The 18,323-nt window shown below is 41.9% G+C and overlaps 1 protein-coding gene across 3 annotated transcripts in view; it reads left to right on the forward strand.

Annotated features, from left to right (window-relative positions):
- unc5b (unc-5 netrin receptor B) overlaps positions 1-17,653 on the forward strand; it is a 53,059-nt gene extending 35,406 nt beyond the window's left edge. The window contains exons 5-17 of one of the 3 annotated variants that reach the window (XM_040001523.1): positions 2,136-2,316; positions 3,128-3,295; positions 4,242-4,406; positions 6,332-6,364; positions 9,896-10,087; positions 10,508-10,849; positions 10,940-11,027; positions 11,343-11,517; positions 11,612-11,851; positions 12,837-12,986; positions 14,287-14,451; positions 14,584-14,762; positions 15,232-17,653. In XM_040001523.1, coding sequence (XP_039857457.1) covers positions 2,136-2,316; positions 3,128-3,295; positions 4,242-4,406; positions 6,332-6,364; positions 9,896-10,087; positions 10,508-10,849; positions 10,940-11,027; positions 11,343-11,517; positions 11,612-11,851; positions 12,837-12,986; positions 14,287-14,451; positions 14,584-14,762; positions 15,232-15,397 — 2,244 coding nt within the window. In that variant the 3' untranslated portion in view covers positions 15,398-17,653. Of the gene's footprint in view, positions 1-2,135; positions 2,317-3,127; positions 3,296-4,241; positions 4,407-6,331; positions 6,365-9,895; positions 10,088-10,480; positions 10,850-10,939; positions 11,028-11,342; positions 11,518-11,611; positions 11,852-12,836; positions 12,987-14,286; positions 14,452-14,583; positions 14,763-15,231 lie in introns of all 3 variants that reach the window. The other 2 variants (XM_040001522.1, XM_040001525.1) reach the window with 2 other exon arrangements.
- The last annotated feature ends 670 nt before the right edge of the window (positions 17,654-18,323 follow it).

The following is an 18,323-nucleotide window of genomic DNA, read 5'->3' on the forward strand; positions in this document are numbered from 1 at the left end:
TCACCTACAGATGAGGACTGAATTTTTAACCCCCCTATGAAATTTAAAGTCTTTGTCAAAACTTTACCAAGGACTTTTTTTTAAAGAGCATAGGGTTTTCAACATTACAGCATTTCTACACATACTAGCTCTCTTTAGAGAGCATAAATTATCTCTATTTGCACACAATAACAGAATTATTTCAGAAAAAAGTGATAAAAGCCAAGATTATTAGCCTCCTGAAAAACTGACCTTTTTATTGAGGCGTATTACAAAACTAAGGGTTATCGTCCAATTTACACACAGCATAAAAACTTCAGCAAGGGTTTGAGCTGTCACTTGAGAAAGCATCACAGCAAAAACAAAAGAAATCTGTTTAGACTTAAGAAAAAGAGTTGCTGATGCTCGCAAAGCAGGAGATGGATTTACAAAGTTATCGCAGCATTTCCAAGTGTCAAGAACTGGAGGGAGAAGTATGATCATGAAATTCAAAGCGAGCCATACAGTACAGAACAAGCCTGGGAGAGGCAGGAAGCAAAAGATTTCAAAGCCTCTGGAAAGAAAAGTAGTGAGAGATGAGTCTAAAGACCCCAGAATAACTGCCAAGACACTAGTGAATGATTTAGCGACGTCAGGAACATGAGATGAAACTGGAGCGCTTTAACCGCAGAAGCGCTGCTTATGTTTGGAGAAAGAAAGGAGAGACATACAACCCAAAGAGCAGTGACCCCATCGTGAAACATGGTGGTGGGAGTATTATGCTTGAGTATGACTGAAAGTAAGAATCCTGACAAGATAGAAGGAATCAGGAAGAAAAATGGATATGTGAAGATTTTGAAAGAAAACTTTCAAAGAGAACTACCTCCAAATGCTCAAAGTGAACGTTACTGACTGACCTGCACAAAACTCTGACTTGAATCTTAATGAAAAATCTGTGGGGTGAACTGAAGGTCCATGCCAGAAGACCATGAAATCTGAACTGCAGGCTGTTATGCAGCAAAAAGGACGCACAATTGACCATTAGCATTGGGAGAGCTAATCATTTTGACCCTGGTAGTTTTTGTGTTTTCTGAATAAAAATCGTATTTATGTGCAAAGTAAAATATTATAAGCATCCAAACAAAGACACGCATGTTTGGAAAAGCTGTGTTAAAGAATTCCTTGCTCTGTTTAACGGCACTTTGGAAATACTTTTAAAGAATGAATTTTTCATAGGGGGGCTAATTTGTTCCTCTTCTGTAGCCTTTTCAACACTTTCACACTCATATTTTTCTTCTTGATTCTGATGAGCAATAAACAGCTCAAATCCTTTTGTGTTGTGTTGTTTTGATTTCAGATTTATGCTGTGCAATCTGCAACAGCATAAAACAAAAGAAAAGAAAGTAAAGGGCGAGATGCTGACATTTTGACACCATCAATAAAAGAGTCACTAAAACACGCAAAGAAATATGCTTGTGTCATGTTTTAACACCAAGCTAGTCTAACTGTAAAACCTTGTATCTGAATTGCTTATTTTACCCACATTTGTATTGTGAAAGCTGTCTTTTTCTTTATAGATACCTATTAACCAGGAGAATTTTGACATAAAAAGCATGTTACGTAAATTTCAAAATAAAAGCAAATTGGTTTAATTATAAAATTATACCAATTTTGTTAATTTAATCGGTTAGTTATGGATTTTTGCCCATTAAAAAGGCAAAAATTAGTCAAAATAAAAGTGAATGAAAGACATTTTTTGAGAGAAGAAACAAATTTGTGTTTTTGCTTGGCAAAAACAATCACATTTTGACTGCGTGTTTGATCAATACTTTGTGTTGTGATGGCTTGATACACTGCAGGTTTACCGTGTTTACTGAATGGCTCTGTGCGTGGTGAGATGACTCATATTTATTCATGCACACCTGCTGATTTTATGTGAAAAAAAAAATACCTGCCAAAGAAACATTTGAGTCAAAACTAAAATAACATCGAGCATCTGAGACTGTGAGAGCTAATTTCTTGTTTTCTATATTTACTCATTGTGAGTGTGAAGCGCCTGATTTGTAATTTTATTTATTTATTTTTTATGTTGGATAATTATAACTTTCATAACCTTTTTGAGGTTTCCTCATCTTTATTTCAGCGGTATGTGTCGGCCTATTCTTGCTTGTCTCCAGGTTGACTGGCTGAAAAATGAGGACGTCATTGATCCATCGCAGGACTCCAATTTTCTGATCACGATTGATCACGATCTGATCATCAAGCAGGCCAGACTTTCGGACACGGCTAACTACACCTGTGTGGCTCGAAATGTGGTTGCCAAAAGACGCAGCAGCACAGCTACGCTTATTGTTTATGGTAACACATCCGTTTCGCACCCCTCCACACCTCACACCTCCTCACATTAATGACACGTTTGCTTTGGATTAAAGAAAAAAACTATGAAATGCTGGTTATGAATTCGACTTGTGACAACCTGTAGCCATTATCAGAATCATCTGTTTGGTTCTTTGGTTTAGTGCTGAGCAATAACTGACTGAAAAAAACAAAAAATTGTAATTTTAGCCCCTCTTGTGTAAATCTTTAATACTCAGTAAACTTAATTAATGGTAGAATGTTTTCAGTAGATGTATATTAGCAGTTAAACCACTAAAACAAATTTAAAGTTCTGCTGGTAAACCTTTGATCTTTGGACGAGTTTAGATTATTTTTACTTTTATGATTATTAGAATATTATTACCAACATTACTGTAGACCAAGCAACTCCACTTTCTGCAACTGCAGCAGCCTCTCCCCACCAGGAGAGTGAACGATGCACACAAGAAATACTTAAATCGAGCACCCACATCATGCACCAAAAGCACAGCTTTACCCTACAAGCAACATGATCCCAAGCATCCACTGCCAATGCACTGCTTTGAAAAATCAAATCTCCTATCAGGGCCCTACACAATATCAAGCATGTTGTTTTAATGTTGCACCTGATTGGTGTAAGTGTGGTAGACAGATTTCAGTAAATATACCTCAGGAGGTGATCCTGGCCATCACTCACTGATATGTATGTTAAATATAATAGCAAGAGTTGATAAAGTGATTGTCATGAATGTTAAAAATCATCCACGTATTAACTTTCAGACTTGCTCACTTTGTCTCATTTTGTGCGTCTCAGTGAGCGGAGGTTGGTCTTCTTGGACGGAGTGGTCGGAGTGCAACGCTCGCTGTGGGCGTGGCTGGCAGCGTCGGACACGCAGTTGCACCAATCCGGCCCCTTTGAACGGAGGAGCCTTCTGTGAGGGCCCGCCGGTACAGAGAGTAACTTGCACCACGCTATGCCCAGGTGAAGACCAGATACTCATTTGTTGATTTCTAAAATGTTCAGATTTTAAGTAAACAAACAGCTGCCAGTTTTGTTCCTCAGCTGGAGATAATTTATCTGAAAGTGCTCTATTGAGGTGATACGGTACTATGAGGTATTTAAGATAAGATAGGGCCTGATTCATCGAGACCTTGTATCTGAGGAGAAGGATTTAATGTCCATTCAGGATTTAACAGTTAAGAGAAGCCAGTATTGGAGAAAAAAGCTCTTCTTTTTGGATCAACCAAAGGCTTTTCAGGGAGCATTTAAAGTGGCCTGACAATAATGAATTAGATGAATTATTGAATTGAACTAGTTTTTCAGCATCACTCTGAGACAGGACGTTTCTAATTTTAGAGATATTGTGCAAATGCAAGAAAGCAGACCTTAACATTTGTTTAAGATGCTCATTGAAAGACAAATCATGATTTAAAGAAATCCTCCCAGTGTTTCTGGATGCCTGATTAATGCAATCGAGTCTAAGTACCTGATTAGACACCAGGCCTAGATCTTTGCTTTCTCCATTCACCATTCAATTTCAATAAACATTGTCTGATCATATTTGAGGTTGTGGTCCATGTTAGAGAAAACCAGACGACTGTTTACTCCATCATAACTTTTCCCAAAGAGCACAGAGGAGTGTTTTCTCTTGCGAAAGCTGTGGCTTCACTGTTAAGAGGTGCCTGCACTGGGAACACAGTGCAATGTTGTACAGTCACATAACATCCTGTCTAGACCACCCTAACTCCAAAGCACAGAATGTTTTTTTTTTTTTTTGTGCAAAATTGTTAAATTATGCACTTCGAGCCATTACATATGCATCAGACTGCATTATAACAGCATACCCAACTCCCCTTTACCCGAAGCGATTAAACTGTTTTGCTGTTGGCTTACTGTAAAATGACTCACATCTCTGTTTTCATTCCAGTGGATGGAGGATGGACTGAGTGGGCAAAGTGGTCCGCCTGTGGGACAGAGTGCACCCACTGGCGCAGCCGAGAGTGTCAAGCCCCCCCACCCATAAATGGAGGAAAGCACTGCAGTGGCAGCATGATGGAGAGCAAGAACTGCACTGAGGGGTTATGTGCAAGAAGTAAGTGTCCAATATGTTGGAACTGGATGTTAAACATCAAAGCTGGGTAAATATTTGGCTTATGTATATGTATTTCTTCATGTATGTAATGTAACCTAATGCTCTCCCCTGCCTTTTAATAGAGACCACCATCTGTTGAATTCACTCACTGATGCTTATAGTTGATAGAAGATGGTGTTATTGATGTATCCATAGGGGTCATTTCCCTAACAGCATAATTTCTCCTTCAGGCGGTTGTTGAATTGATCTCGCAGGCGACGATTTCTTTGCTCACACTTTTATAAGACATTGTATTTCAAAGCTATTTTGTAAGAAACTGTATTCCCGAGGCGTTGAGCCACTGCAACATGGTGAGAGATATAAAAAAAGGGGGGAAGAGAGGGAAATCGCAGACAGATGTTTCAGGAGGAAAAATTCAGGTTCACAAGGAGAGCAGGCAACTGATCCACATCTAAAGAACCACAGATGGAGAGAGAGAGAGGGGGGAAAGTGAAAGATGTGCGTGGAGTGGGAAGCGAGCATGACACAGCCAAGTCGAAAAATTAGCACAGGGAAGAGCATATGAGAGTGAGTCAGACTCGCGCTGACACCCAATGTGCAGCCCGTGATGAGCTGGGAGGAATCCAGCTGACAGCGCATTAGAATCTTAGAGATGCACATCCACGAAAGGCAGGGCGAGAGAAATACATTCAAGCACACGCTTAAAAAACACACACACAGAGATGCAAACACGCCCAAGTATGCAGAGACAAACCTTCTAAATGCACGTGCAGCTGGGTTGCAGAAGGTGTGTGTGTCGCAGGGGGGATCATATGCACACTCAAACCAATGCTGAGCGTCAACCGTGTCAGCCACACACACACACGAGTCTTGCCATAAACAAGCTTCCACAGAGCACCCACTTTAGATGGAATACGCTGCTGTCCGATCCGGCTGCACGTAGCCAGGCGTTCTAAGGAGGCCATCGGGAAAAAAAACGAGCACTCGAGTGGCTCTGACAGGGAGCGAGGATGAGAAGCACTGTGCTGTCGAAAATCTGTAAATGTGTCAGTCTGCAAACTACAAGTTACTGACTGACTTATTCATGTTCCCAGCACATCATGTATGACTATCCCGTGGTCACAAACACACCTGATGATATTAGAGCTCTTTGCATCCCTCGCACGCTTTAATCAGAAATCAGACGCTCACTCTTTAGCTCACGCATTGTTAATCCCTCCGAGGATCGGCTAAATACCCCGAGTCGTAAATGTGCAAATGCTCTGAGACACCGCAAACCCTCATCTTCATCGCATCCTGGTAGATTCTAATTGCAATTGGACAAATGGCAGCATGTGGGGAAGCCATTTGTGCGTTCTGATGATGCCACGGAGAGACGCTTATTTGATTTGAGATCTAGTCAGCGACACAATCCTGAAAGATGGTTTCCATATTTCCTCAAACCACTTAGTGATGATTCACGCCAGTGTTATCGTAGGAATGATTGTTCCCGTCAGCGGAGATGGGTTTTTTTGTCCTCATAGGATGAAGAGGATAACATTCAGGTTTCAGTCTACTTGGTGTCAGTCATGTACCACACAACCGCCAGAGTCCTGGTTCATTTTCTGAAGCAGCCTCATCCTTATGATACTGATATCATTCAGCGTGTCATTTTTCCTCGTGCCACAAATAAACAGTTATGCTGAAATTTATCTCACATTTTCGCACATTTCTAGAAGAGGTTTGTTTGTTTGTTTAATATGAATTTATCATTTCTTGCCTGTAGTATGCATTTTATGTTCACAGATTGAGCTATTGTTTACGTTCCTGTTTCTGCTTTGTATTATGTTATTGCATCTTTCATTTGCATAACAAACCAGTCCACCCATTTTTTACATTATGGTTTTTTTTTTTCGTTTTTTTTTTTCTTTCTCCTGTTCAAACAGATAAAAAGATTTCTATTGAACATACAAGCCATCGTAAGTCCACCTTCCCATGACTTTGCTCTGTCACCGCTTCACGCCGCTTGCCTTTTGCGTTGTGTGTGTCGTGTGTCTCTCTGCTCACGCAGGTTAGGACTCCTAACACCTTGCGTTAGCACGTGGGGCTGAATGCGTGCAGCTTTTTGTGTTGCCTGTCTGTCCGTGCTTTTATGTCAGCTTGCATCACGCTCAGCGTAGACACGCCTCACCTTCTTGTCCAGCCTGCTTATGAGTGTTGTTATCCACGCTTGTCTAGTGTGTTGACTAAGTGTAACATTGGTTTCAGAGCTGACTCAGTCCTAGCACGTCTCATCTTTTGTACAGAAGCTTATTGTGATCGTAAAGGGGGGGAGAAAAAGCAGTGTCTGATTACAAAATGCTGGTGTAATTACACATACTGCCCAGAATGGTTTAGCGAGAGCTACTCCGTCATGACAACTCTGTTATGGAGTGAGCAAAATGACATGCCTCTAAGCTGAGACTCCTTGATCCATAGGCTGTGTGGTAGAAGCACAGCGCTCGCAGGAGAAAAGCCCTTGATTTCTGTCTGACTCTCAGTTAATCTGTGATATAGTTTACATTTGAAGTGATGGTAATTCCTCCAGCTCAATGTGATGTGGACTCAGGGGAGAGCAGCCTTAGTAATGCACCTAATTCGCTATTGTTCCGTTTCTGGTAATAAGTGTGGACGGCTGTCCGATTCGGTTCAATCGCGCCACGTGAGCATGGGAGCTCTCCTCTTCCACAGCCCGCCTGCCTCCGGCTTTCTTATCCTCCACCCTCTCTTCAGCTCTAACCGCTGCTCTGTAGTGTCTTTGGTTGTCTTCTTTCCTAAAGCACTGCTATCCTTATCTCCTCTCCCCTCCTCAACACACTTATAATCCCTCTGTCCTCTCTACAAATCACAACCTTATCTAACTTCTTCCTGTCCCTTTTGCCAAATTGCCTCTCATCTAGCTCTCTCTCCTCCTGTGTGTCTATCTAGGCCGTCTACTCCTTCTCCCTCTCCTTTTTTTTTTTTTTTTGCTCCTCTTCGTCTCCCGCCAACTTTGCTCCTTGTCTTCTCTTCTTTGCTACTGTGGCGCGACTCCCTCACGTGTCTGGTTTGGGTCTGGCTGTGGCGAGCCTGCTGACCAGTCACAACCAATCACCCAGCCGGAGACGTGGGAGGGAGCTCGGTGGGGAACAGGTGAAGTTAGGGCCAAACACCCCCTGGAGGAGCTGTTTATTAATGGGCCTTTCAGGGATGATTTCTATATTTAAACTGACTACATGGTGCATAGTGACAGGCAGACCAGAGTGAAGCAATCGTAAAGTATGTCTTTAAAAACAACAAAGTGTCCACAAGTACTCCAAAGCCACAAGAATTATTGGGCCCATTCCTCATAATCATCATCATTTTTAATGCACTTCCAGTGGAACAGATGGGCAAGAAAATCCACGGGCTTTGCTCCGTGTAAAAATTCATTTCTAAGTTTCAGCGAAAGCTACGAGGCTTAAGCTGCCTGATTTTCTAGGTATGAATAAATCCATCTTTTTCTCCCCTGATACCAATGATACTCAGAGTATCTGCATATGCTCAGATACCGGGGCTCTCTTTTCCTCTGCTTACTGCATGCAGCTCACTGTTATCTTTTTTATGGAAAGTAACACTATAACAGGGGATTAAAGTCTCAGACTGCAGAAACAGTCAATTTTATCATATCACTGAAAAGACAATGCAATTACTGGTCACACAATGGCCCGTATGGTGATTTAATATATCAGATCAGTGGAGTATTTTCTCTTTGAAGCTTTTCAATATTAATTGATCTCTTTCAGTTTCCTGGACAACATGTTTATGTTGAGCTGTAATAGTACGGTGATCACTAAAATGACCGTAACTCTAGTCGATACACCCTTTAATCAGCTTTCTGTGAAGCTTTATAGCATGTTTAAGAGCCGTTTTTAAGGGAGGAGGTGGTTTTTAGGGGTTGGGGGCAATTGATTTGACGGTGCAAATTGAGATAGACGGGGAGGGGGAGCGGGTAAATGCAATAGCATGCAGTAGGGGTCCTGTCGGGTAGTAGCGCTCAAGCCTCTGCTGCTTAGGACTTTAGCCCATGTGGTATGCGGGCTGAGTATTTTGTGCCCCATCTGTTACATCATAATCATGCTGGGGAGGTCATTCAAGTGCAGCAACTAGAGCGTTGAGTCGGTCTGCTATTTGTGCCAGTGCTGTTTTTAAAGAGAAATGAAACGAACTAGCTAAACTCATTAACAGCCACTTTAGTAGGTACACCTTACTAATAACAGTTTAGACACGTTTCTGCCTTCAGAACTGCTTTAATTCTTCGTTGCATAGATTAAACAAGATTGGCTGCACATCCATGATGTGAATCTCCCGTTCCTCCACATCCCAAAGGAGCTATACTGGATCTGTTCAATATTGAGATATATATTGTGGTCACAGAGAGATAGACATGGTCAGCAACAATACTCAAGTTGGCTGTAGTGTTTAAAAAATACTCAGTTGTTACTAAGGGCCCCAAAAGTGTCCCAAGAAAATCTCCTCACCATTACACCACCATCAGCAGTGTAAACCACTGATGCAGGCAGCATGGATCCATGCTGAGACTCATCAGACTAGGCAATGTTTTTTCAGTCTTCTATTGCCCAAGGTTGGTGAGCCTGTGTGAATTGTAACCTCAGTTATTTGTTGGAGTGGTATCAGTGTGGTTTTCTGTTGCTGTAGCTCATCTGCTTCAAGGTTCATCGTGTTGTTCAGAGATGCTCTTCTGCAAATTTTGGTTGAAATAAGTGGATACTTGAGTAGCGTTGCCTTCCTATCAGCTCAAAGCAGCCTGACCCTTCTCCTCTGACCTCTGCCGTCAACAACAATACCACATTCAAAGTCACTTAAATCACCTTTTTTCCCCATTCTGAGGCTCAGTTTGAACTTCACCAGGTCATCTTCACCATGTCCACAGGCCTTAAATGCAATGAGTGGCTGCCATGTGATTGGCTGATTAAATATTTGCATTAAAGAACAGTTGAACAGCCGTACCTAAAAAAGTGAGCAGCTATGCCAGCCCTGATCTAAAAAGGCTGAAAACACAAATTGATTTATTTTAACACAGATAAATCTGATTTTTTTTTTATTATTAATAACAGATGTTACTAATTACTAATTAGAGGTCATTTCCTGAGTTCTAGGAAAGTTATTTTTTCCCCACTCAATACATTGACCCCCAAACAAATTGGATTTACAGCTATATAAGAAAAAAACTGATTTTTTTTTAATATATTTTTTATGTTCAGGACTCTGTTTTTAGTCTGATGATGAACTAATGAATTAATCAGCAAATGCTTTCAGCACTAACTTAGACTTCCATGACTAATTTATTCTGCTTACTCTACAGCATGTAGTAAATCAGATGATATGCCATACATTATGCTTCCTTCCCTCATGGTTTTCCCTTGCAGATGTAAATGTGTGTTTTCATCTGAGTCTCTTGATGATGTCTTGGCTTTCTGTCCCTCTTTCAGCCCTGGCTCCAGGTATGGGTGTAGCAGTCTACACGGTTCTCGTGGCCCTGCCGCTGAGCGTAATAATGGCACTGTGCGTGGGAGTGCTCGCATACCGCCGCAGATGCCGACATCTCCACGGAGACATCACCGATTCTTCATCAGCTCTCACCACCGCGTTCCACCCTGGCAACTACAAACCTCCCAGACAGGGTGAGTTTGCACACGCATGCACACTCGCGTGAGTCGGCAGGTATTTGCACTCAATTATTTTTTGCATTATTTCTTTTTTCCCCACAGCTATTCTCGTGTTTTTCTTATTTTCATAGAAACACTGTCCCTGCTCATTTTTATCATCGCGTTGCTATTTATATCATCCCATAAATTAATTCTCTTATACCATTATCTCCTCTCAGTCAGCTCTCCATTCTTTACTGCGTTACATTTTTTACATTTTAAACATTCGTCATGGTGTCCTTTCTCTTGCTCTTGCCATCAAATATTAATTAGCAACATTAATCCATTCCTCTGGCGTCACTTTCGGCTCCCTCAGCCCTGCTCGTGTCATTTCTAGTGATAAGCTCCTCTCTTCTCCCGTACCCACAGATAACCCTCACCCTCTACATCCCTCAGCTCCTCCAGATCTGACAGCCACAGCGGGGGCTTTCCGCGGGCCGCTCTTCTCCCTCCAACAAGGGGTCAACGACAGCCCCCACAAAATCCCCATGACCACCTCTCCGTTGCTGGACCCCCTGCCCAGCCTGAAAATCAAGGTGTATAACTCCTCCACGCTTTCTTCCCTGGAGCTTCCCAATGACATAAGCTCAGGTGACGGAGAGATCCTCAGCTTAAAGTCGGTGGGTACCGTGGGCAGAGAGCGAGAGTATCACACCCACACGCTATCCAGAGAGGCTGGGTTGAGTACAAGCGCCACGCTTGGAAATCTAGGAGGACGCCTCACTATTCCCAATACAGGTACAAAGCTGATTTGTAGCTAGTGTTAACTGAAGACACCTTTAGATGCATTGAAGACAAGATAAGTCATGACCCCCTTCTCTTTTTTAGGTGTAAGTTTGCTGGTCCCCCCTGGCACAATCCCCCAGGGGAAGTTCTATGAAATGTACCTCATCATCAACAAGTGGGACAAAACAACGTGAGTGCCCCTCAGTTCTTTCATTCTTTATTTCTCTTATCTGTTTCACACATAGAAGGCAGAATAGACCTTAGTCTCACCTCAATCAGAAAACTTTCCGTTGCAAGACTCGTTTCCACTTCTGAGGATAAAAATATCAACAACTTGTCCCAGCCTTTAACTTAAAATTGAAGAAGCTACTTTCAGCTGCTCCCTTATTCGTAAGGGTTCACCACGGCGGGTAGTTCCTGGTGTTTGATTTAAGTTAGGATGATCCAAACATATCTGTCATTTTCTTTTAAAAATGAAGCGTGTGCATGTGTGTGATATCTGCAGGTTACCCTCTGAGGGCAGTCAGACTGTACTCAGTCCTGTGGTGAGCTGTGGTCCATCTGGTATGCTGCTGAATCGCCCCGTTGTCCTTACTTTGCCACACTGTGCCCAACTAGACACGCCAACACCTGACTGGACTCTCACACTGAAAACGCAAACGCATCAAGGAGCATGGGAGGTGAGAGAGCCTCACGCTGGTATCAAATGATGAATGCCTTCCCTTTTTTTTGCTCTTTTTCGTGTCACTGATTGCTCCTTTTATCCCTGTTCAGGAGGTGCTGACTGTAGGGGAGGAGACTTTGTCGTCCCCATGCTACCTGCAGCTGGAGGAGGAGTGCTGTCACGTTCTCATGGAGCAGCTAGGAACATACGGCCTTGTGGGCCAGTCGTGCCCTCCACAGCCTGCCTGCAAGCGCCTGCAGCTGGCTCTCTTCGCCCCCCGCGCACCATGCCTCTCCCTGGATTACAGCCTCCGGATCTACTGTATCCATGACACCCCACATGCACTCAAGGTGCTGCTCTCATGTTTATGCATCTGTGTGGGTTTATATTACTGTCTCCTCACGTGCACTTTAAGCCGTTCACCCCGTTGCTTGCCTGCAATTTCCTGTTTCTGTTGCTGCTTTCTATTCATTTGTCTTTCTGCACTCCCGAAGCATTTTCCTATACTTGAAAACATTCCAAAATTAATTAGGTCTTATTTATTCCACGTTTTTTATTTCCTTAGCAAAACATGGTACCCATACACATATACAGTGGGACTTCCAAAGGTGTGTAAACTTAAAAATAAATAAATACTCATCAGATAAGCTGAAAAATAGCCTTGTTTGAGTTGATTATGTCACTAAAGAGAGATATAACATGACTCTGAAGACATGCGAAGCAAAAAATAATGTAACACAAAAGATCCTGCATAAGACTTGGACATGCAAAACCAAAAAGCATAGCAAGAAATAAAATTAAATGAACTATAAATAGAAAATAACATAGACAAGGTTTTTTATATTGAAGCATGTCACGGAATAAAAACATTAAAAGTTAATATAACTTATTTCCATAGTGGTTCTGGGCGATAGAGGAGTACCATCCCCTTTCAACTCTGCAGATCCATCTCATTTCTCCAAATTAAATTTGGTGCAATACATTGAGTTTTCATGTCCCGCAGGAAGCAACGGCTCAAAATAGTAGAGCAAAATACAAAAACTATACCAAACACAAAGCGAGTGTTCGATTCAGTGGAAAAATATTTTTCCTCTCTCAGACCAGCCAGGATAGTAAACACAAGTGCGCTGTGTGCAGTATATTGGCATCCCGCTGCATGATTTCTGGCTGGAAAAGTTCAAACAGCTTTTAAACTGTTAGCTCAGAGCATTTCCATTTGGACACATTTTAATTAGGCATCTTTTGAAAGCATGATCTTGCAATGCGAGGGGATGAGCCCGCGCTAAAACCAAATAAATAAAGCCCTAAGCCCGTCTTCTATGGCTTTCTGTGCAGGAGGTGCTGGATTTGGAGAGGAGTCTGGGTGGAGTTTTGCTGGAAGATCCCAAGCCGCTGCTCTTCAAAGATAGCTACCACAATCTGCGACTGTCCATCCATGACATTCCCCACACTTACTGGAGAAGCAAACTTCTGGCCAAGTACCAGGTGACATAATGCAGCAGACTCGTTATAGATATATATATATATATATATATATATATATATATATATATATATATATATATATATATATATATATATATATATAGATATATATATATATATATATATATATATATATATATATATACATAATATGCATTATATGTATGCCTGAAGTCCAACTGATATTCACCAGATTTCTAAATAACCTTATCACATCAACATCATTAGGCATTGCAGATTTGCAGCATTTAGGTTTTTGATGTCACAGACCTAAACTGTTTTTGACATTTCATGATTGTGGTTTTAAGTGTGAAACATCACCACACTCATGTTCTTTGTGAAATGACTTGTTTCTTCCATCAGTCCAGTCTGGTGGCACGTGAATAGAAGAGAACAGAACACAGAAGCTTTAAAAAAGCTGATACAGACCAGTGACAAATTAAGGTGTCTTTTTAAATTGCAGGGCAGCTGAGCACTGGCTCTAAAAAGTCTCTGGCAGTCTACTGAAGTGATTAAACAGCATTTTTTAAAAAGATATTCCCTCATTTAGGGTTTTAATCATGGTGGCGGCGAGAGCTGTCTAAAACCTCAGTCCAAAATCTCCCATAGGTGTTCAGTTGGCTTGAGCTCTGATGATAGTGATGACCATGGCATATAATTTAAATCATTTTCATGCCATAAGGATGGGGACATTGTCATCCACAGACCGACCACTCCCACCAGGATAGAAAGGTTTCATTTAAGGATGAAGCTGATCGCTCATGCCAACTTTATACTGTGCAGTAGCCTGCAAAATTATACCAGCAAAATGCCTCCCACAGCTAAACAAAACAACCATATCAACTCACTGGGGTGCTCAGGCTCAGGCTTTTCCTTTAATTTGTCATAATGAGCAGTACTACACAAGCTAAAACAGTAATCTTGCTTCATTTCAATAAGAGGGCTATTTTACAAATGTTATAGCATACTTGACTGCTGTAAACACTCAAAGTCTCTCCTGCATTCTTTTCGCAGGAAGATTGCAGTCTGAACCGTTTCTGAATAAACAAACAGAAAATCTGATAGTGCTTCTAATTTATGGACAGTGCGATTTAGAAATAAATTATCCTCCAACGCACAGAGACCCAGTTGGTGGAAACACCCACTATCAAAATAAAGCATACTGCACAGACCTTTAATGGAAACTGCATTCTAGATGATCCCAGATTGTGCTGCTCGGAAAGAGGTCGCTTTAATCACAGTGGTAGAGAGCCTTTTTTTTCCTGGCTTTTCCTGTTTACCACTTTTGTCTGTGTGACAGGAGATACCGTTTTATCACATTTGGAGTGGCAGTCAGAGACCCCTGCATTGCACCTTCAGCCTGGAGAGAGGCAGCCTGGCTGTGTCGCAGCTCACCTGTAAGATCTGCGTCCGGCAGGTGGAAGGGGAGGGACAGATATTCCAGCTGCACACTGACATCCAGGAGGTAATGGTGACGTCTGAGAAAATGCTTGCGCACACACGCGCACACACAGATAACGCTGCAATGCAGCTGCACAGTTACTCCAATCAATACAAAGGTTGGTCTCAGTGCTTCTCGACGCCTCTGCTCTTCCAGACTTTACCTCCGCACTCGCCCCTCCCCTCAGGAGGAACGTGCCTACCTTCCTCTCAAGTGGGACCTTATGCCTTTCGCTTGCCTGACTCCATCCGCCAGAAAATCTGCGCCAGTTTGGATGCACCCAGCGCTCGAGGATGTGACTGGAGGCTACTGGCTCGCAGTCTGGGCTTTGACAGGTCAGATAAAGCACGTTTGTTACTTGAGTTGCGTTCTGAAACGACTGTAGGAGCTGCAGTGTTCATCACTGTCTGATATGAGATGATTTAAAGAGGCCTCAGAGGTCAGTTTAGAATTGGGTTTAAGTGAATTAAATTTAGACAGACGACTATGAAAAGTCATGTTATATCTGCCCATACTGATTAGAATCTCAAAAGCTGGGCTTGAATATTAAGTTAAAAAATATGATTCAGTCATGCGTGTTATATAATGTTACAAGAATCCATCTTGCTAATTATCTAACCATGCCTTTGAAATATGATGCTTAGCTGGGTATCAGTATTGGAGTGTCAGAGGTTTTTCCTCCAGTATGTGCAACATCCAGTAATGACCAAAAAAAGAAAAAAGAAAAAGATAATCAGTGATGAAGGACTATTTTTGCTCTCTCCTTTTTCTTCTCACGACTTGCGCCTTCTTTCCTTCATCCAGGTATTTGAACTACTTTGCCACAAAGCCCAGCCCCACAGGTGTTCTGCTGGACTTATGGGAAGCATGTCACCAAGGTGACGCAGACTTGGTCTCTCTGGCGACCGCACTGGAGGAGATGGGCAAAAGTGAGGTGCTAGTTGTCATGACAACTGATGGGGATTGTTGATTGGTCAAGAAACAAGAGAGCAAGACTTTTTTTTTTTCCTCTCTCACCACCACCGCAATGAAAATACCTGCCTATGAATGAATATGCACACACGCCAGCGCAAATCATAAACCCACAGAGCATTTTGGTTGCTTCACATAAACTTTATTACCTCTGCCTCATTTCCCTTTTCACTGGCCCTGAAAAGATCAGCCACTGTAGCTCCATGGCCACCATAACATATTCCCATGCGTGCCATCCACCTGCTAACCCGATTCGGCTTGAGCCCTCCAAAGCAACGTTGCATCTGCGAGGTATAAAAAAAAACTATCCGAGGGTACCAAGGCATAAAGTGGCTCTAAAGTTGTCTGTCAGACATGGTGTTGACTGCCTTTGAATGTTGAAAATGGCTCCATGCTTGTATATATAAATATGAGTGCTTTGGGAAAAAATGGAAACGTTCATGTATTCAGCACGCTGAAGCACGCACAACGACACAAACGCTAACGCGGGATGGCCTGTGTTTCAGTAGCAGCATGAAAGTGCATGATTTAAGATCACCCTCACCTCATGGCAGAGGACTTTTGTTTCTTCATTGTCATCCCCATGTGTGCGCTGAAGGACAGGCAGCACCGACCTGCCTCCAGCCTCCCCAGACTGCACACACTCCAACACACACACAGGCAGAGCAGTCATTAATCGGCTCTGAAGCAGGCAGGCTAGGATTTCTCATCTAACTGCTTCGACTGATGACAAATCGTGTAACGATCGAACCCTCAAGGTTCGAATTTTTTGGGCGTAAAAAAAAAAGCTGCCTCTCCTATGTTGTAGAAGTGCGAATTTTTTGAAGTTTGCTTCAGAATTGGCGAATAACTAGACTGACTCTTTATACTGTACCAACAAACGCCTCAAAGCCTTGGCATATCATTCCGACTCACAGGGGTGTTTCTCTTTCATCTCTCCTTGCATTCCTCTTACGCTCTGCCACACTTCAATCTTTTGAGAATAAACTGCAGGAGAGCTTTCTGGTCATCCCTTAAAAAAACATCAACAAAAACAAAGTTTCCTTTGGGGAACGCTTTAATTTATTGTCCAGATTTGTGGATTCTTTGTTTTCTGTTTCTTTTCCTTTTACTGTCACTGGTGTTACGATCATGTAGAGCCTGTTTTAACATCTGTGCTTGTTTAGGCTACTGATCTGCTGTGTATTATTTTTTTGATCCTAGTAGAGCACGCCAAAATTGGAGAGTTAGGACACAGTGGATGTCTCTCTTGTGAATAACAAAACTATGTTTATTTTTGGGTTGTTTTTTTTTTTAATCTTGTGCATCAATTCAAAAAATGTAAAATATAATCTGTAAGACATGATTGGACGGGGGGTCAAGTGTCCTGATGAATTTGCTGCACGCTGTAATTTGGAGGCTTTGCTGTAATTGAAGGCCATTTCCCGAGATCACACATGATTGTAGGATAGAATAGCCTTGCTTTGAATCAAATGGGCAGCAAGGGGACCGTGAAACTTACCTCAATCTGTTTTCTGTCCCCCACTTATCTATATGTCCATATGTCCATGCATCGCCCTGTAGCTCATTCTGCCTCCCTTCTCTCAACTCTTTTAATCTGCCTGCTTTGTGGTCAGGGTCCTCAATCTGTTTGCATTGTCACTATTGTTCCGTCAGCTTAAATGCTTTCGTCTGTAACATTATCTTTGCCTAAGTTCTGTGTTATTGAGTCTTTTTTATCCCTCTAAGCAAAAAAAAAAGAAAAAAGTGTTCATATCTTAAACAACCACAAGAACCAAAACACAGGCAGTATCCCTCCTCCTCAGCAGTGAGTCATGTCACTGTTTTGTGTGAATGAACCGTGTGTGTGCGCATATGTGTGTGTGTGTATGCGAGAGTGGATGTGTGTGGGCAGGTGGGTGTGCGCGTACAGTATGTGCACATTCTTAAGATCTGTCATTTCTCTTTGTAAGTGCTATGCAAGTACATAAGAAAAAGTGAAGCGTTTTGACTTCTTTTGTTTCCTGGAAGAGTAAGATTCTATTTTTTCAGATCAGGACATTGACAGGGTTTTGATTTTGTATCCTAAATTTGTTTAGGAGTAGTTTTAACATTTTTTCGGTGATGCTAGTCTGTGTGGGGATTCTCCATCCGGAGAACAATTGGATCACTGACCAAGAAAGCTGCTACCTTAAAAAAAAAAAGCACACGTGGGAAAACAAAGTGGCACAGCGACTGACATGATGACCTCGTGCCCTGCAGGTCTTTGCCCTGAGGAAAAATACCTGGACACAATCTGTTCAGTACTCTGGATCCCTGAACACTGCAGGACTTTTTTTTTTCCACAAGTCTTGTTACAGAGACTGACTAGCTGTAGACTACAGTGTTTATTTGTCCAGATTTTTTGAGTGTCTGCTGGATCTTTGGCCATATCTCTGGATAATTTATGCTGGAGCTGTACTGGATTCAAAACGTGCTCCCGTCAAAGAGAGAAAAAACTACCCTTTGTTCAAGAAGACAGACATTTTTACAAAAAACACCCAAAAACAAAACTAAAAATAACTAAAACTAAATGGATTCAGTGACATGATTTCATCTCTGTAAAGTACTAATTGTAAATAAATGTCTAGCCTTCTTACCTGTAACTAAATATAATTTTTATGCAATAAATTATATTTCTTAGTTTAACAGCTGTGTGTTTGTGTTTTGCTCTTTATTGCACTAAAGCCTGCTATTGCACTGCCATATCTCAAATAATGCATAGAGCTAATTGCGAGCTTCTTCAGCGCTTAGTACTTAGCACTGAAGGACAGAATTACAGTTAAATGGCATCTGTGGTTTTGTCAATTACACCCATTTTCACAGAAAATGCAGAGCTGCTCAACCTGTCCCTCTTTACCTCACACTTCACTGGAAAATTCCCTTTAGGTCCATTTAGCTTTAAA

The sequence above is a fragment of the Simochromis diagramma genome, unplaced genomic scaffold, assembly GCF_900408965.1.
Source record: "Simochromis diagramma unplaced genomic scaffold, fSimDia1.1 OVJJ01000421.1, whole genome shotgun sequence".
Lineage (NCBI taxonomy): Eukaryota > Metazoa > Chordata > Actinopteri > Cichliformes > Cichlidae > Simochromis > Simochromis diagramma.